At 42.1% G+C, this 19,809-nt stretch overlaps 1 protein-coding gene across 8 annotated transcripts in view; it reads left to right on the top strand.

The window, feature by feature from the left end:
- birc6 (baculoviral IAP repeat containing 6) overlaps positions 1-19,809 on the top strand; it is an 84,881-nt gene that overhangs the window by 24,069 nt on the left and 41,003 nt on the right. For 3 of the 8 annotated variants that reach the window (XM_047603704.1, XM_047603708.1, XM_047603706.1), the window contains exons 30-59: positions 111-330; positions 585-721; positions 875-1,012; positions 1,478-1,605; positions 1,755-1,886; positions 2,115-2,330; positions 2,417-2,600; positions 2,827-3,030; positions 3,519-3,652; positions 4,097-4,250; positions 4,352-4,468; positions 4,764-4,924; positions 5,564-5,690; positions 5,792-5,902; positions 6,771-7,029; positions 7,135-7,706; positions 8,458-8,633; positions 8,733-8,829; positions 9,154-9,348; positions 9,467-9,667; positions 9,792-10,071; positions 10,164-10,420; positions 11,134-11,242; positions 11,502-11,738; positions 12,470-13,337; positions 13,438-13,581; positions 15,696-15,825; positions 17,612-17,743; positions 17,998-18,159; positions 18,276-18,449. In XM_047603704.1, coding sequence (XP_047459660.1) covers positions 111-330; positions 585-721; positions 875-1,012; positions 1,478-1,605; positions 1,755-1,886; positions 2,115-2,330; positions 2,417-2,600; positions 2,827-3,030; positions 3,519-3,652; positions 4,097-4,250; positions 4,352-4,468; positions 4,764-4,924; positions 5,564-5,690; positions 5,792-5,902; positions 6,771-7,029; positions 7,135-7,706; positions 8,458-8,633; positions 8,733-8,829; positions 9,154-9,348; positions 9,467-9,667; positions 9,792-10,071; positions 10,164-10,420; positions 11,134-11,242; positions 11,502-11,738; positions 12,470-13,337; positions 13,438-13,581; positions 15,696-15,825; positions 17,612-17,743; positions 17,998-18,159; positions 18,276-18,449 — 6,156 coding nt within the window. The remainder of the gene's footprint in view (positions 1-110; positions 331-584; positions 722-874; positions 1,013-1,477; positions 1,606-1,754; positions 1,887-2,114; positions 2,331-2,416; positions 2,601-2,826; positions 3,031-3,518; positions 3,653-4,096; positions 4,251-4,351; positions 4,469-4,763; positions 4,925-5,563; positions 5,691-5,791; positions 5,903-6,770; positions 7,030-7,134; positions 7,707-8,457; positions 8,634-8,732; positions 8,830-9,153; positions 9,349-9,466; positions 9,668-9,791; positions 10,072-10,163; positions 10,421-11,133; positions 11,243-11,501; positions 11,739-12,469; positions 13,338-13,437; positions 13,582-15,695; positions 15,826-17,611; positions 17,744-17,997; positions 18,160-18,275; positions 18,450-19,809) is intronic. The other 5 variants (XM_047603707.1, XM_047603709.1, XM_047603710.1 and 2 more) reach the window with 4 other exon arrangements.

Consider the following 19,809-nt stretch of genomic DNA (forward strand, 5'->3'; position numbering starts at 1 on the left):
GCTAAAGGCCACTAAGGGTTCTGTTGTGGAGATAACACTTTGTCAGATGTTGGGATTTATTACCTAAAATTGTTGATTCAAACTTTGCTCACTTGCTTGTATATTTTTAGGCCATTCTGTGCCCTCAGTGCTCCAGAGTACCTTCCATGCCCAAGCCTGTGAGGAGCTCTTCAAACACCTTTGTATTAGTGGGACGCCAAAGATCCGTCTTCATGCTGGCCTACTGTTAGTGCAGCTCTGTGGAAGCGAGCGCTGGTGGGGCCAGTTCCTATCTAATGTACTGCAGGAGCTCTACAACTCTGAACAACTCCTCATCTTTCCCCAGGACAGGTAGGGATCATCAAATGCCATACAGTTACCACAAGTGATCATGCCCAGTAATAGGACCACAGGAGATTCACATGAAATGATAGACCTATTCTAGATTAGTTTAACTGCGGCTCCTTGAACCCTTTCTGCCCACAGTAGTTGATTGTGTGTTCACTTACACTGCTTTCAGCACTGCCAGGTGTTTTTGATATTTTGACACCATTGGGTTTCAAGTTTAGGTTCAGTCTGTGATTAATGCTGCCTCTTTATCCCAGGGTATTCATGCTCCTGTCCTGCATTGGCCAAAGATCTTTGGGTAACAGTGGTGTGTTGGAGGGGCTCCTCAACCTCTTGGACAGTCTGCTTTCTCCACTGCAACAGCCACAAGCTGCTGCTCAGCGCAGGACTGAAGGTAAAACAGTCATGTGTAAAATTCAATACAATGAAGGACACCTCATGCTAAATAAATGAAATATCGGTTTATTCATTTAACTGATAGATCTGTCCGAAGTGAAATACAAGACAGAGTCTATTTGAGATAAAAGATTGATTGTGTGTTTTCTAGGTGTTCTGGATATTCCCATGGTCAGCTGGGTAGTGATGTTGGTTTCCAGACTGCTGGACTATGTAGCCAGTATTGAAGATGAGGCTTCAGGTGGAAAGAAACACCTTGGAGGGAAAGAGAGGGAGAGACCATCAACAGGTATATAACCTAATAACCTAACCTAATACCCAAAAATCTGGTTCTGATCTCATTCTATTAAAGCATTTTTTTAATATCAGGTAATTTTCTCACATAATAATGTTTTTTCTTAAATGGTAAATGGTCCTGCTCTTATATAGCGATTTTCTACATACTCAAAGGTACTCAAAGTGCTTTTACAGTCAGACACATCCACCCATTCCCTCACACAAGCACACACACATTCACACACCAGTGCCAGTTGCAAGCAACTTGGGGTTCAGTGTCTTGCTCAAGGACACTTTGGCATATTGCACACTCGGGGGATCGGACCACTAACCCTTCCGTTCGTGGACAACCTGCTCTACCTACTGAGCCGACTCATTGAAAACATACTTACTAAATATACTACGCACCTCCAGCTATATATAGGCAGGTCACACTTCTTCCATGCATCGTGTAATGAACTGTGTTCTTATCATTCAGGTATTCAGTGGAGCTTCATAAATAACAACCTTCAGTCTCAGAACTCCAGCAGATCAGCTAAAGGCAGCAGCAGCCTGGATCGCCTGTACTCCCGTAAGATACGCAAGCAGCTTGTACACCACAAGCAGGTAAATGTGTCTCATTCCAAAACCAAATAATCAAATACAGCTTCTTGTCCTTTCCTTGTCATATCCCTATTAGAAACCCAAGAAAATTAAACTTGTCAGGAGTAAATGGTTTTGCAGTGCTTATATTTATTGTACCCTTTTTATTGTAGCAGTTAAATCTATTAAAAGCAAAACAGAAAGCTCTGGTCGAGCAGATTGAAAAGGAGAAGATCCAGAGCAACAAAGGCTCCTCCTACAAGCTGCTAGTGGAACAGGCCAAGCTCAAACAAGCCACATCCAAGGTGAGCAGCTTGTTAAACACTGTACAGAGCTCACTGTGAAGGTAACACAATCATTCAGATCAGGCTTCAGAAGTTTGATTGTTTCTGACAGACTTTCTACACTTAAAAAACATAAGTGATAAGTAAAAGTAGTGGCCTGGTAGTAAAATAAATAAATGTTTTGTAAAATTAGATGTTTTAAGGGTATTATGTCAGGAACAGAACTTTAATTCCGCATCTCTCTTGTAGCACTTTAAAGATCTGATCCGTCTGCGGCGGACGGCTGAATGGCCCCGCTCCACATTGGACACGGAGTCCACAACAGCCAAAGAAACTCCAGAAGTCGAACCTCTTCCCTTCACGCTTTCCCATGAACGATGCATCTCTGTGGTGCAGAAGCTGGCCCTCTTCCTCCTTTCCATGGACTTCACCTGCCACGCTGACCTGCTGCTCTTTGTCTGCAAGGTATTAAACACTGAGAATATAGACATATGGTCCCAAGTTAACAAATCTGAACCTACTCTACATAAATACTTTTGTTATCCTTTCAGGTCCTAGCTAGGATAGCCAATGCCACAAGACCCACTATCCACCTGTGTGAGGTGGTGTCTGAGCAGCAGTTGGAGCGACTGCTGCTCTTGCTTGTCGGGACAGACTTTAACCGAGGGGACATCTCCTGGGGAGGTGCCTGGGCACAGTATTCTCTCACCTGTATGCTTCAGGACATCCTAGCAGGTTATTAAGTTTTCTTGCAGTTTGCTATCCCATCATTTTAGGAACTTAGGCACATTCTATTTGTTTGTTTTGACAGTCTCTTGTTTTTAAGAGAATCTTTTACAAAGTTGACTAATCTGTGTTGTTATGGTATATGATTTTACCTCTTATTTCACATTCATTTTACATACACCCTTAAAGTGGTGTGTTTTTGTTGTACTTCAACTTCATCCTGTTGTCTTCTCAGGTGAACTTCTGTCTCCAGGTTCTCTGGACAGCATGGACGAGGTGGTGGTGGGTGAAGAGGCTGGGGCTTCGTCTTCTTCGGCAGGGGCAGATTCAGATGACTCCATGCCCCAGCCAGCACCCATCCCGCTGGTAGAGAGCATTGACGAGGCCCTGGTGCCTGATATCATCGCAGGTACTACCGGGACCTCCTCAGTATTCCAAAGTGCGTGGGTAGCCCCATCAATCCTCCACACTTTCCTCAACACCACACAAATGATGTGAACTCTTTCTATTTTTTCTCCTTTTTTAATAGCTGCATGTTTTCTCTCCACAGTAGGAATTATATTAATTATTGTTGTTATTCTCAGTGCTGCTTTTTGGAGTGGGACTCCAGACATATGCTTCCAGAAGCTTTTAGGAGGTTTTACCTTATTTTAGTGTATAGACTTTTTATTGGAAAAACCTAAGTTGTGGTTTAGTAAATATTTGTCCCTTGGGACTCAATGGTGTTCCCATACAGAAAAACTGAATTGCATCAGTGCCAAGTCTTGTGTCTGGATTCCCCTTCCAATATAAAAGCACAGGAGCTACAGTTTTGGCTGGATCGGCGTTAAAATTGCCTAGTAACGTGCTAAGGAAGATATTTTCTTGCTTGTATGTTTTTCTAGTGGGCTTGCTTGGCAATATTAAAGCTGTTTTCATTATCCAAAGGTGCTCCACCTCTGTCATCTTTGGAAAAAGATAAAGACATAGACTTTGACTTGCTACAAGACCTGATGGATGTTGATATTGATCCTTTAGATATTGATTTGGAAAAAGATCCACTCGCTGCCAAAGTGTTTAAGGTATGTTTATCATATTCTCCTGTTCTCTCTCTTTCATATATATATATATATATATATATATATATATATATATATATATATATATATATATATATATATATATATATATGCATTGCGGTGTATCTTAAATACCTTGCTTGAAATACACATATAATGTTCCAGCAAAATATTATTCCCCTGAGATCTGACCAGATGTTTTTAAACTGACTTTCTGTAGTTACAAGTGTATTTCAGTTTAAATAAGTAATTTGTTGTTCTTCAGTATTTGATCTTAGACCTTGGTTCAATAGAACCTTAGTTTGCTATGCTTGAGGCTATAAGGAGAAGGTGAAGTCGTTTTTTTTTTTTTTTTTTTTCGGACTAATTTTGAACTCATGTAAATGAAAGCAAATGCAGAAATGAATAAATTTACAAGTCACAAATGTTTCTCATGTCTATTCTCAGCCTATAAGTAGCACCTGGTATGACTACTGGGGCGCTGACTATGGCACGTATGGGTACAACCCATACATTGGTGGAGTTGGTATCCCTGTCTCCAAACCTCCAGTTGCTGCCGAAAAGCCTGGATCACAGGGTCTTTCGGTCTCCGTATCACAGGGTAAGCAGGTGTTACATTTTGTCTTAATTTGTTTTAATTTCTGAAATAATTGAATTTTTGGACAGTTTATTCCATCTAAAATTTGCAATTTCGTTTCACAGCACTGGACGCCAGACTAGAAGTGGGCCTGGAGCAGCAGGCTGAGCTGATGCTCAAAATGATGGCAACTCTACAGGCCGATTCGATTCTACAAGCCCTCACTTCAAGTTCATCCACAGGTAACCATACACTACCAAAGAAAGCAGAAAGCCTTTTAACTTGATTTCCTGTAAAGAAAACACAAATTGCTTGCAACCTACTGGCAAACATTAAGTGCCACCCCTCAGAACATTTCTGCAAAAAATGACTTAATACATCAGTGGGTTTCACACAAAGTATATTTACTTTATTTATTATTCAAGAAAATTATATATCTAAATTGCAAAAATAAGTGCACCACTTGGATTACAATTTCACAGCCAAATTAGAGTATATGTGTCATAGCTGTAAGATTGTTTTCTTTCTGGTTTCCAGTGAGCCAGGCATCCAATGGGACTGATGACTCCCTCCTGAGAGCTCTCCATGGTGGAGGCTCTCCTCCAGGCAGCAGCCTCATAATCCAGCCATCATCCATACCCATTTTGAGTGCCTGCTTCAACAAGCTCTTCTCCATGCTCCAAGTTCACCACGTACAGGTGAACACCCGCTGTAGTTAGAGATATAGTTCATTTATCCAGAGGGAAGTTCGGTATCCATTAGCTTCATCATATAGAAACAGATATGAAAGATACTGTGAAAAATGAATGACCATGGTCCAGTTGGACTAGGAATGTGTTGTAAAGCCACTATATGTTTTATGTTCATACACTCGTGAAATTAAAACGCACACAAGAATCTAACTAGATTAAAGAAGACAGACAATGTATAAATAAAAATGTGGAAGGCCGTTGCAAAGTTTAGGAGTTACAACTTCAAAAGTAATCAACGCTGGAATGGAGAACGACTTGAAGGCCTTGATCGACTGATTTGAGAGGCTAGCTGCTAGACCAAAAACTCTTTTAGAGTACTGCAGGACGTAGATGCTGTAACCTACACACATAGACCATGCTGGTGCAAGCCATTTGTACCTGCGCTCGTCAGTCTGGATGACTAAAAATACCACCCACTGGATTTGAACTGTCAAGAATTTCTGTGGCTAGGAAAACAGAGGGATCATGGATGGGGAAATTTGGTAAATACTGGGAAACTATGTATGTATGAACGATGTATGAATTAGTATAAGACTGATAAAGTAGAAAACAAACATAAAACAAACATTTTTTTTTTGCTCTCAGCTGGAGTCCTTGCTACAGCTGTGGTTAACTCTCAGTCTCAACACATGTTCTGGTGGCAGTGAAGATAGCGGATCAGACATCTTTCTGTTCAATGCCAGCCGAGTGCCCACCATCCCTCTTAACCAAGGTCAGAGCTCCACCCATCCTTCTCTGTAGTGTTAATGTTAGAGGTTTTCTGTGTTAAGTTGCTTTATGTGTTTTTTTTATTTTTTCTTTGTGTGTGCTCAGCATCCATCAGCAGTTTCCTGACGGTGCTGGCATGGTACCCCAACACTTCCCTCAGAACATGGTGTCTGGTGCTGCACTCTCTCACATTGATGACTAATATGCCAGCCTGCGGTATTACTTCATTCTTTACTGGTTTCATTTTGTGTGCTGCTTGTGTAACAGCCATAAAATCACAACTTTCAGTTGTCCTCTTGAAATTTCTTTTATGTGTGTGATCAGTAATAAAAGGAAAAAGTTGTTTGTTCTTTTATCAGAAAACATGAACTAAAATGTTATGTCTGTAGCATACACCTTGGATAAAACATTGTCGTAAAGTTATTGTTGACATGTTTGTTATGGATTAGATCTTCTTCTAAGACCACTAATTTGTTGTAAGAATGATTAAGGTGCAAACATTCTTTGAATATGACCTCAGTCCACTATATACTTTGGGAAGCGATGAAAGCACCAGTAAAGCTGTGGAAAGCACAATCTGAAATGCAGTCGTAGTAAATATTTTTTCCCTTCGGAGGCAGTAAAACACCCTGTAGCTTCAAAACTGCCTAAAATGCCAAAAGAAGAACCACAACAAAGAAGCAGAAACAAATGATTAGAAATGGATAAAGATGAGACACAAGTATATTGAATAGGAAATTCAGTTTCAAAGCCCTACTAGATGCTTCTCTTGACAAGAGCTAATTTATTTGCATTTATTGTCAGCAATGTGAACTAAGTTATGAAGCAGCACAGATCTTTCCAAGATGCTGAGATGTTAAGAGTAATAAAAAAAAGAAAAAAATACTATCTACTGGTATACTAAACCAGATTAGAAATAGTGTGATTACTTTGCAATAATGTGTTTTAACTGTAAATCTTGCAATCCTGCAATCTTTTTGCATGTTTTTAAATATTTAAATCTATTGGCAGCCCTAGTTAAAATGTGATGTTATGTTATTCTTTGGACTTATTACTTATATAACACCTCTATTCGAACTTCCAGGCTCTGGCAACGCGATGGGCTCTCCAGAAAGCACAGCTCAGCAGATGGTGACTGATCCCACCCTGGTCCATGTCCTGGTGCGCTTCCTGTCAGGCAGCAGCACCAATGGAACGAGTCAGCACAGCTCGCAGGTGGGACCCACTGCAACCCAGGCCATGCACGAGTTTTTGAGCCGCCTGCAGGTTCACCTGTCCTCTACAAGTCCCCAGATGTTTAGCGAGTTCCTGCTCAAACTGATGCACATCCTCTCTACTGAGAGGTATGCTTTCGCTTCTCTGAAAATGAATTTATTTACACATTAAGAATAATCAGTGGATTATGTGGTTTGGTTTTGGCAACTAACTGGTTCTTCCTGATCCTTCAGGGGTCCATTCCAATCAGGCCAGGGTCCATTGGATGCCCAGGTGAAGCTACTGGAGTTTACTCTAGAGCAAAACTTTGAAGTGGTATCAGTGGCCACTATCTCCTCTGTCATCGAGTCTATTACATTCTTGGTTCATCATTACATCACTTGCTCAGAAAAGGTAGTTTCCCGTAGTGGCTCAGACAGCTCTGTGGGTGCCCGAGCTTGCTTCGGGGGTCTGTTTGCTAACATTATCCGGCCAGGCGATGCAAAGGCTGTCTGTGGAGAGACCACGCGTGATCAACTGATGTTCGACCTCCTTAAACTCGTCAACGTGCTGGTGCAGCTTCCCCTGTCTGGAGACAGAGAGTTCAGTGGACGGCTGCCGCCGGCTGGGAGCGCAGCATCTGATAGCAGTGTGTCAGATGAGGAGAAGGTCTGTGGCAGCAAAGAAAGCATGGCTGGTGGATCCACATCCAGTCAGGGTCCTCCTGTGGGTGTAGCAGACCTTGTGCTGGCCAATCAGCAGATAATGAGCCAGATCTTGTCAGCACTTGGCCAGTGCAACAGTAGTGCCATGGCCATGATTATAGGTAAGACAAGTCCAAAGAGAATTATTTTTATTTTGCTATTCCTGTCAGTGCTAAAGGGCATATAAAAAAGAAAATTGTCAGCTCCTACCTACCTTTGTTTAATGACCTATAGACTTGTGGTTCTGGTGGTCACTTGCACCATCCCTGTCATTCTTGTCCAGCACCAGCCATTGGATTTTAAGGAAAAAAGATCACACAGACACAATTGGCACCAAGCAGCAGAAAAACATAGGTGAACATTTAGCATTTAGCAGCTAGAGGGACAGAATATTGTTACGTAGACACAAACCTCTCCAGGTTTAAAAAGGGTTTACATCTGCCCCCAAGTTGCTGCAGCTTAAAAGATAGGACTGTATGAAATGAAAGCCCCATTCTTTATGTAATGTAATGTAGTAATGTGCAATAGTAGGCCTATTGGACACAATGAATGAAGTGAGGTTAAAAAAAATGTAGCCGTAATCTCATAGTTAAAATGTAGTAATGGTTTCACAAGATGAGACTGATCATGAAGTCAGCATAGTAGTATAGGTTATACAACAATATTTGCTTGATGTTAGTAGTTAACACAAATTACCAGTCATATCAGACCAGGTGAACCTACAACATCAATACTCTTAAGGACACTGAACTCTGTTTTTTTTTCCATCTAAATGTAGTGATGGCATTTCCTTTGTTTAACAAAATGAAACATTTTACACGTCAGGAAACAAAATCTATAGTGCGCCACGTGATGTTCTTCACTCTTCTCCAGGGGCCAGTGGTCTCCACCTGACCAAACATGAGAACTTCCATGGTGGCCTGGATGCCATCTCGGTGGGTGATGGCCTGTTCACCATCCTTACCACCCTCAGCAAGAGGGCCACCTCAGTCCAGGTCATGTTACAACCCATCCTCACATACATGGCCTGTGGTTACATGGGCAGACAGGTGAGCATCAGTCTGCTGCTATTTTGACTTGCTGCAATATTAAAATACTCGTCATACACAGCAGTGCCGAAACTTTTTTTTTTTCCTAATATGTTGTAGGGGTCTCTTTCCACCTGTCAGCTGTCAGAACCTCTCCTATGGTTCATCCTCAGAGTGCTGGATACCAGTGAGGCACTCAAGGCCTTCCATGACATGGGTGGGTGTATACACAAAACGTTATTGCACTGTCTTTGGTACTTAACTGACTACAGCTTCAACAAATAAATTTAAGTCTCACAAAAATGTGAATGAACCTATGTCAAACAAAATCCTGTTTTATACTGTCCTTATTTCCTGGATTGCAATCTTGCTCTTTCCAGCCATTGTTTGAACATTGGTGCACAGCTTGATTTAATTTGTAGTTTTTGTAGGTGTTTTTCTATGACTATTGCATCAAGATGAATTAATCTCTTGAAACCTTATGTAACAAATGTTTGATTTGTTGACTACTGATTTTTGATTCATTTTTATCTTTCTGTAGGTGGTGTACAGTTGATCTGTAACAACATGGTGACTAGCACTAGAGCCATAGTGAACACGGCACGCAGCATGGTGTCTACCATCATGAAGTTCTTAGATTCAGGTCCTGGAAAGGCAACAGACGGCAACCTCAAAGCCAGAGTGATGACATCAGAGCCAGACAATGCTGAGGGACTCCACAACTTTGCCCCTCTAGGTGCTTTCTGTTCTTTTGATTCCACCTGTACCAATGGGACAGTATTTTTTTTGCTGAAGAGATTTGCAACCTCACCAAAACTCTTCTCTAATCAAGATATGTTGGTTTTTATTCTCAGGCACCATTACATCTAGTAGCCCTACTGCACAGCCAGCAGAGGTTCTTCTCCAAGCCACGCCACCCCACCGCCGGGCTCGCTCAGCAGCCTGGTCCTACATCTTTCTGCCAGAGGAGGCCTGGTGTGACCTCACCATCCACCTCCCAGCTGCTGTACTGCTGAAGGAGCTACATATCCAGCCCCACCTAGCTTCACTGGCTAGTAAGTAGCCCCCAGTTTAATTACTGCATTGAAGTAACGAAAGTATGTCTACTACTTTCCCAGTCATGAACTTGAATAGTTATTACTTTACGTTTCACTGTGCCCTCTACATCATTCCAACCAGCCTGTCCATCCTCGGTGTCAGTGGAGATCAGTGCTGATGGGGTCAACATGTTGCCGCTTTCTACACCAGTCATCACCAGTGGCCTGACCTACATAAAGATCCAGCTGGTAAAGGCAGAAGTTGCTTCAGCTATTTGTCTGAGGCTGCACCGGCCTCGTGATGCCAGCACTCTTGGTCTGTCTCAGATCAAACTCCTTGGATTGACGGCCTTTGGTAATACCTCCTCTGCAACTGTCAACAACCCCTTCCTCCCTTCTGAGGACCAGGTCTCTAAAACCAGGTACTGATCTGATAATGAATGTTGGATTCACAGTATGTCCGTTTGTATTAGATGTACGTATTGTTTTTACCTTTTATTTCTTCCCTATGCAGCATTGGATGGCTTCGTCTTCTCCATCATTGCCTGACCCATGTCAGTGACCTGGAGGCCATGATGGCCAGTGCTGCAGCACCCACCGCCAACCTGCTGCAGACCTGTGCTGCATTGCTTATGTCACCTTACTGTGGCATGCACTCTCCCAACATTGAGGCGGTGCTGGTAAAAATCGGCCTGCAGTCCACTCGCATCGGTCTCAAACTCATTGATATTCTGCTGAGAAACTGTGCCGCCTCTGGCACCGACCCTGCCAGTGAGTCATACAGCTGCACCACTACCGAGATTTAATCATGGACAGGACATCCAAAGGTCCTTTTTAAAAACCATAAAAATTTAAATACCCAAATTTACTCAAGGTTTCTCAAATTAAATTGGTAGGGCTTAAAAGGTTTGGACAAGGTTATGTTTCAGGTGCTTGTTTATTGCACTGGGAAGCAAGTGTTTTTGTGTGTGTGTCTGCAGTCTGTCTCATTTTCTTTCAATAGACAGTGTACGTTGACTTGTCACACACAACACAACATTGATAAAAATGTTTGCACTGTCAGAAAACACAGAATGTCTTAATAAATTTAATGTAGTGACTCAGTGTGATAAAACCTCAGTGTGTGTCTCAGAAAGGTTAGGTTTCAAGGGGACAGGACCTTATCTTGGAGGTTCTAGTTCCTTGCTTTAACTCGCCAACATTTTTTGTAGGCTCCTTCACATTGAAAGAAGAGGCCTCATTGTACTTATACATTCAAAATTTTCAATCAGGCTTCAAAGTTCACTTACTCATTGTTACAAGCTGTTATTCATGTGTCCTGTCGGGTAAAATGTCTGTTTTTGGAAGAGGTTTCACGTCTGACTTCGATCTGCTGATGGGAACAAAAAAAAAATTACTCATGTTTACCAAATGAAGTTTATGTTGTCATAATTCATGTAGCTGATCATCTATCACCTTTTTAAACTATGTTTCCATCTTTAAAGATTTGAACAGTCCTCTGCTGTTTGGGCGACTTAATGGCCTCTCCTCAGACTCCACCATTGACATTCTGTACCAGCTGGGCACCACACAGGACTCTGGAACCAAAGACAGGTACTTGTATCATCCAGTTTTCAACTTGACCTAAGCTGTCTTTTGCCATAACAAATGGTGAGAAGCAGTCTTTTCTCAAGGTTATATCCCAGACAGACGCATAAGCTGGTCATAAAAATCGTCCTTACTGTCTCATTGGCGTCTTTTACTGTCATCTGGTCATGTTGTTGCATATAAATTTGGCTGCAAGGAATCTTACGCAGCTTTCCACACATTGTGAGGAGTTATTTATTCAAAGGTCTGCATTTTAACCTTCTAGGATCCAGGCTCTTCTCCAGTGGGTCCACGATTCTTCCCGAGTGGCTGCCCATAAGATGAGTGGTCCAATGGGATACCCCGGGGCCAGTGCTGGCTCTTCTTCTGCTTCATCAAGGGAATATGGCCTCCTCATGCCGTCTCCTTCCCACCTCCACTGTGTGGCAGCCATTCTGTGGCACAGCTATGAGTTGCCAGTTGACTACGACCTCCCTGCACTGCTCAACAGAGAGCTCTTTGAGTCAGTCACAGTCATATCTCATACGATTCACACCAATCAGCCACAACATTCAAAGCACTGACAGGAGAAGTAAATAACATTGACCTCTATCAGCCACGTTATGTCTAAGCAGATATAAAGCAGACAGTTCTCTTTAAGAGGTCCCAGTGAGGCCTATGCTAATACTTTTTTTGGCTGGGGCTCCCTTTACTGTACAATTCCGGATTATCTTCTGATCAGCCACACCATTAAAACCACTGAGAGGAGAAGTAAATAACATTGACCTTCTTGTGACAATTCATTGTTCATTCGTGTTGACGTTACTTGTAGCACCCACCAAGACCATACCAAGCATCGCCACCTCATAGCAATGACACTAGTTGATGGTACCAGCCAGCAGAGATTGCATAGGATCTGTGGTATGCACTGGAACAAGCCTGATGCACAAAGGTCTCCACTAACAACGTTCTGTTGCCAGACACCACAGGGCACCCTCAGAAGGCACATGTCCATTATCTGATGAGTCAAAAGATTTTTTGAGGCACAGAGGAGATGTACACAATAGTAGGAATGTGCTCACAATGTTATGCCTGATTGGTGTATGCAATGGGGTCAACTCTTTAAGATTTTAGACTTGTATTATTATTACTTGTATTATTATAAAATTTTGTACTAACGATAATAACAGTTTGTGAAATTAATTTTTATTAGTATCTGATTTATTCTTTCAATTTCTGGTATCTTCCTTTCAGGCTGCTGTATAACTGGTCCATGTCATTGCCATGCAACATTGTGCTTAAGAAGGCTGTGGACAGCTTGCTGTGTTCCATGTGTCACATCCACCCCAGCTACTTCTCCCTGCTCATGTCCTGGATGGGGATCGTCACAGTGCCCAGCGCCAGTCACTCTCAAGCAGAGCACTGCCGCCTCGCTATGACCGATGACGGCAAAAAGCAGCATGATGCAAACACCAGTGCTGCAGGACTTACAGATGACTCAAAGCATGCAAGACCCCCCATTAATCTGTCAGAGTCCCAGTTAACCACTCTAGGAGCTGCTTCCCAGTCTCCGGGAGCGATAGAACAGCTGCTGGACTCAGGCTTACCTTCACTGCTGGTTCGCAGCCTGGCTCAGTTCTGTGTTGGCCTACTTGCTAGTGCTGACCTCCCTCTACCCGCTGCTCAGGCTGAGAGACGACACCACCATCACAACTACCACTCTCCCTCTTCGTCCTCACAGAGTCGGCTGCCTCTGGCTGCAGAGCTGGCTGCTCCAGTGCTGCATTTCCTCACAGAAGTAGGCAACAGCCACGCCATGAAAGACTGGCTAGGAGGACCAGAGGTCAACCCACTGTGGACGGCACTGCTCTTCCTGCTGTGCCATTCTAGTGCCAGTGCTAGTGCCGGAGCCAATGCAGGTTGTCAGTCTCTGAGCTCTGGCTCTGCAGCAGGTCCCACTTCATCCCAGTCTCAACCTTCAGGGTCGCGTTTCTCTCTGGCATCTTCTGGGCAGGCGGGAGGACTCACCACCCAGCAGAGGACAGCTCTGGAGAATGCTACAGTAGCCTTCTTTCTCCAGTGTATCTCCTGTCACCCTAACAATCAGCGGCTCATGGCACAGGTCTTTTATTTATTTTTTTTTTTACGTTCTTTTGGGATAATGTCAATAGCTATCACTTTGGTAAAAAACACTAGAAAATTGTGTTGTTTTCTGGCTGCAGGTTCTGTGTGAACTCTTCCAGTCTGCTCCTCAGCGAGGCAATGTGCCGATCTCCGGAAACATCTCTGGCTTCATACGAAGGCTTTTCCTGCAGTTGATGCTGGAGGACGAGAAGGTCACAGTCTTCCTACAATCTCCCTGTCCGGTGTGTATCTTTTTTGTCATTGAATGCTACACTTAATGTGTGTTTGTTCTGTTACTCTGTCCTCTGGTACTCATGGCAACCTTTTGCATTGTAGGGGTTGATTTTGACATTAAGCAACTAGATTTTGGTTTACGTTGTTAATTAGTTATCTTGTACTTTAAGTTTAACTGTGGAGCTGACAGTGTTTATAAGCGCCTTTATTTAACTTTGGCTATTGTAATGTATTTTTTCATCACGTTGCAAGTCCTCTCTCAATGTTTGCAGGAAACTCAGAGCTGGAGTATGTCCTAGGTCTGACAGATTTTCCCATATTACCACTTAATGTCTTTTAACTGTGCCAATCAGAATACAGTTTAAAATTAAAACTCTCATAAAGCATTAATATTCATCAACATGGTTCTGTGTATGTGGCTTAGTTTGATCTCTTAAGTCAAGTATGCTAAATTTACTCTCTCCCACGCTCGTGCCTTAGGACCTAGGGTGACTGAGCTCTTTAGACACTGACACAAGAACTAGCAGGCTCTGCACCTCTAAGGTTTACATATTCTCTGGATTCTTTTAAAAGGAGAAATCTTATCTAAGCTAGCCTATCTTTGCAATCCTGGTCAAAGGACTGGTACTTGAGGGTCTTCCTCTCAAGTAGGAATAAACTGTTGTGCTACAAACAAAGCATTAATGATGTGACCACAAGGGGGCAGCTCAGGAATATGAAACGGATGCCTACCTTTCTGTCACATGGGTCTCCCTGCACTGATTCATGCCTGTATTATGCGCCCTAACTGACATTGTAATGCTCTATATTTTACACAGCTCAATGATTGCTTGTTAGAAAAGCTATTTTAGGAGTGAGCTTTTGCGCAAATGTGTCTGAGGGCAGAGCATTGAGAAATTGGTTTTAATTATCCAAAGCAAGTCATTTCAGAACCATGAGTGTCTCATTACAGCCCTTGCCCTCCAGCAGAGGACTACGGGTGTAAAAGTTTTATGGCAATCTTATTGAAATGATTGCTATGAAATTCTGTACTCCAAAAATATGAAAATATAAGTGGTGGCTCCCTGACTTTGCAAACATCTCAGAGGGTTTCGTAGAGAATCAACAAGAAACACTTGTTTCATGATAGTTTCATGAGGAGTCAGACCTGCATACAGTGATCATAATTCTGATACTGTCATATGCTGACCATACTATTTGAAGAAATGAAATGAGAAGACATTTCAAGAAGATTTTTAAGATGTACCTTCTTCGATTCACTGTAGGGAAAATTCAGGGTGACATTAAAGATAAGTTAAGATATAAGTAATATTGTTATCTAACACAATACATATGACCAAATGCAACATGTACAATAAATATGAAAATGCATAATATAGCCGATAAATTGTGCTTTGGACGTGGAAGGCAGCCTCATGGCTTTTTGTCCTCACCAGCGTCCCTAGTTTGTTGGCTCCAGCAGTCCACTTCCACTCCACAACTCACTACAACTAAGAAGATGAAAATGATCATGGCAAATTAAATTGAGCTGTTTACATATCTCAGTGGTCATTTCTGTCACTTTTTCAAACATGGGCAGCACTAGGCTGAAAGCTGCAAAGCAGCACACAAATCACATAACATAATGACTAATGTTGTGTAGGTCTCTCTTGTGCCTCCAAAACAGTTGTGACTTATCAGAGAATGGACATGTACCTTCTGAGTGTGTGGTGTCTGGCAACAGAATGTTGTTAGTGGAGGTCCTTTGGGTACTATTTGTTGAGGGAGGGGCCTCTGGGTCATCCCACAGATAATTGATAATGTCAGGTCCAAAAGTTTCCCAGCAGAACATTGAATTGTCACAAGATGGTTAATGTTATTCACCTGTACTGTCAGTGGTTTTAATGTCGTTGCTGATCAGTGTATATGCATGTGGCTTAAACACATTTAATAATCATGTTGACTAAGAACTGTACAGTAAAGGGAGCCACAGTCAAGAAAGGTATTAGCATAGGCCTCACAGAGACCTCTTAAACAGAACTGTCTGCTTTATATTTGCTTAGAAATAATATGGCTGATAGATATTTCTAGTTAGTTGAAGTGTTTCCATGTAACACAAAACTTATTGTTCTTTTCCTCTCAGTTGTACAAAGGTCGCATCAATGCTACCAGCCACATGATCCAGCATCCCATGTATGGTGCAGGCCACAAGTACCGTACCCTCCATCTGCCAATCTCCACCACACTGGCTGAAGTCCTGGACCGGGTGTCTGGTATGTTTTGTATAAAACACTTCCCATTTCTTCACATTGCATGCACAGTGCTAAGCTTGAACTGTGTGTGATGCAGTGTTACGTGGATAAGAAATTGAAGCCTCGATTCAACAGTCTTTTCCACAGCATTAGAACAAAATGACGTCATTTTGTTCTCACCGCTCTTATTTGGGAGTTCTCGCAGCTTGTTTTCGACACTTCTTCCAGGCAGAACTTTTCTCTCTTGTGGTCTCAGACAGCTATTCTGATTACTCAGAATTTGGCGGTGTGTGCGGTAAATGTGGAAAAGCGGAAATGCTGGCAGGCACTCTGTGACCTCCTAGATGCTACAGTCATCATAATGATACTGGCTCTATTGTTTTCTTGACTTGGTTTTATCCATGTTATCTGAGTTGTTGAGTCATATCATCAGTTGGAAGTACCCTGACTCGACAATCAGTCTGGGTACAGTCACAGTTAAGTCTGAATATACACACTGGAGCTACAATGCTACAGTTTCTATCAATTTCAGTCCCCCTCATCCTCTTCATCCTTCAAGACACTCTATTATGACAACTAAAGACTTATATATAGACTTGAATACTGTCAAAACAACAAACAATATCTATGAAAAGAGCTGTAACCAAGACCATTCATCATCCAAAATCAATAATAATCCCTTTGCATTGTGCCCTTTAAAGTCTTGAGTCTTGTACTTTGTTCTAAGCTTTCCACAGCTGTCTTTTGACATTTAAAAAATGTTTACTCAAGTGAAAAAGTTTTGTAGCTCACAGATTGGTTTCTTCGTAGCCACTGCTTTTTTTTTTTAAATCCCACTAAATCTAATGACCAATCAAGGAGATTCCAAGAGTATTTCTTTATCCAAGCTTTGGCTGACTTGGCCCAAGGAATTGTATTCCGTTTCCTGCAACTGTAAAGCGCCCCATTACAAAACAGGCTTGACCCATGTTCTTCTGAGTCCAGTTTAGCTTCAGTATTGCACAACAGATGTCCAGTAGATAGTGAAAACTGTTGTGTACACATTATATCATGTAATATCTAAGTCTTACCATGCTGGCTGTAGAAATGTGTGAGACCACAGCAAGTGACTACTGTCAAAGGCCGTTTTCCTAAGCCTCGTCTTCAGGCTGGTCAACACACAGCTGCCAGTTCAGCGTCCAGCACAAACCCTGCTCCTTGATGGACTTGGACGTGCAGTTGTGCAGGAAGCTTGTCAAAGCCCGCCAAGGAGCAGTGTTTTATTAGTGTTTCAACCAGACTTCCCTTTATTTGAGTATTGCTTTGATTAATAGCTGTAGTTTCAAAGTGAAGCAAATCTTGTTAAAATAGATTTTTTTTTTCTGTTGTAAACAGATGAAAATTCAATCACTTTTTCACATGACCTGAACTTTTTCATACTTACCTTTCACTGCTCTGTGTATGAATTTCTTCATGAAAAAATAGCTTTTCAGGTTTAATTTGCTTTGTAAGGACATGCTGGGCTTAATTCAAACCAAAGGCTGGCTGATCAGAAAGTAGAAGAGTAAGGTTTTTAAACCAAGATATAGCATAAGATTTGTATCCCAGACATGAGACTCTGTTGTGTCCTTGTGGATTAATTCAGGAGGCATCCTCCGGATAATGGTCAGTGAAGCACTGATGCTGTGATCTGTAGTATTACTTATTAGTGTTTTTAGTCAGTTACCAATATCAGTTTTACCAGAAAAGAAAAATCTTATCAGTACTCCAAAAAGATAAGATATTGCATCACTCATCTGATTCCATGCTCTTATTTTCTTTTATACAGACACACCCAGTATTACAGCCAAGCTGATCAATGAACAGAAAGAGGACAAGGAGAAGAAGAATCATGAGGAGAAGGAGAAGATGAAAGCAGACAATGGTTTCCAGGACAACTACAGTGTTGTTGTGGCCTCAGGTACTAAAATTATAAAATTATTTGGATAACGTGATCATACATTAATTATATGTTTGAGGAAATGCTGTATTTCTGGTGTGACCTGTGCCATCAAGGTGCATGGAGTATGAAAAGAAACTGTAGCAATGTCAAAACCTTAGCTTGTAGTATATGATATTTTTAGTTCCAAAAATGACTTAAAAGAAGTTGCCTATACAGGATTATAGATGTGTAATGCACATTTGTATATCTGTCGTGTCAATGTTTGCTGTCAGGCTTAAAGTCTCAATCCAAGCGGGCTCTTTCAACTCCACCCCGACCTCCATCAAGGAGGGGCCGTGTCATGAGCGACAAGTTGACTGCTTCGTCTGGTGTGGACCCCTCAGGCAAAACCATCAGTGTGCCTGTCTTTCACCTCTACCACAAGCTGCTTCCAGGTATGTAAATATGACTGAAAAGTGACCATCCAAAGTTGCACACAGAGGTGCTGGAATCAAGGACAAAGCAGCTAAACTGTATTTATTACTGAAGTGATTTGTCCTGCCTTCTGTAGGTCAGCCCCTTCCACCTGAGATGACCCTGGCCCAGCTACTGACGCTCCTGTATGACCGCAAGCTGCCACAGGGCTACCAGTCTATCAACCTGACAGTCAAACTGGGCTCCAAGGTCATCTCTGACCCTGGCCTTTCAAAGACAGACTCCTTCAAGAGGCTACGCACTGAGAAAGGTACTAAAACATGCAGCTCTAGAATTCCTTAAGTTAAAGTAATATTTCATTGAACAAAAAGTTTCTGACTGTTGCCGAGTGGTTAGAATTTGCAGTGTCCTTACAGACAACATGCTGTCATTAAATCTGACATGCATCATTTTATGAGCCTTCCCTATGCCCTTGAGCTCTAATGCTTTTGTGGGTGGCTAAACTGTTAGGCTGTGCAGGAGTGTCAGTTAAGATTCCTCCAATGATATGTATACACATCCTTTGATATCCATTTAAAAAGCTTCGTCACACAATCTGGAGCCCTGATAAAACATATTCTGCACCTGATTCATCATCTGTTATCCCCGCCCCTACTATAATAAATCTAAAAATATAAAGCCTTCTAAATCCAGGTCAAGGAAATTAAGTACCATGAATTTGGTCACTTACAGGTGCTGGCCAGTAAATTAGAATATCATCAAAAAGTTGAATTATTTCAGTAATTCCATTCAAAAGGTGAAACTTGTACATTATATTCATGCAATGCACACAGACCGATGTATTTCCAATGTTTATTTCTTTTAATTTTGATATTTATAAGTGACAACTAATGAAAACTCCAAATTTGGCATCTCAAAAAATTAGAATATTGAAAAGGCCAATGAAAAAAATGTTTTTTTTTAGAAATGTTGGCCAACTGAAAAGAATGAACATGAAAAGCATGCGCATGTATAGCACTCAATACTTAGTCGGGGCTCCTTTTGCCTCAATCACTGCATTAATGCGGCGTGGCATGGACTCGATCAGTCTGTGGCACTGCTCAGGTGTTATGAGAGCCCAGGTTGCTCTGATAGTCGTCTTCAGCTCCTCTGCATTGTTGGGTCTAGCGCATTGCATCTTCCGCTTCACAATACCCCATAGATTTTCTATGGGGTTAAGGTCAGGCGAGTTTGCTGGCCAATCAAGGACAGGGATACCATGGTCCTTGAACCAGGTACTAGTGGTTTTGGCACTGTGTGCAGGTGCCAAGTCCTGTTGAAAAGTGAAATCTGCATCTCCATAAAGTTGGTCAGCAGCAGGAAGCATGAAGTGTTCTAAAACTTCCTGGTAGACAGCTGCATTGACCTTGGACCTCAGGAAACAGAGTGGGCCAACACCGGCAGATGACATGGCACCCCACACCATCACTGACGGTGGAAACTTTACACTGGACCTCATGCAACGTGGATTCTGTGCTTCTCCGCTCTTCCTCCAGACTCTGGGTCCTTGATTTCCAAAGGAAATGCAAAATTTGCTTTCATCAGAAAACATAACTTTGGACCACTCAGCAGCAGTCCAGTCCTTTTTATCCTTGGCCCAGGCGAGACGCTTCTTACGCTGTTTCTTGTTC

The sequence above is a fragment of the Mugil cephalus genome, chromosome 13 (assembly GCF_022458985.1).
Source record: "Mugil cephalus isolate CIBA_MC_2020 chromosome 13, CIBA_Mcephalus_1.1, whole genome shotgun sequence".
Taxonomy (NCBI): Eukaryota; Metazoa; Chordata; class Actinopteri; order Mugiliformes; family Mugilidae; genus Mugil; species Mugil cephalus.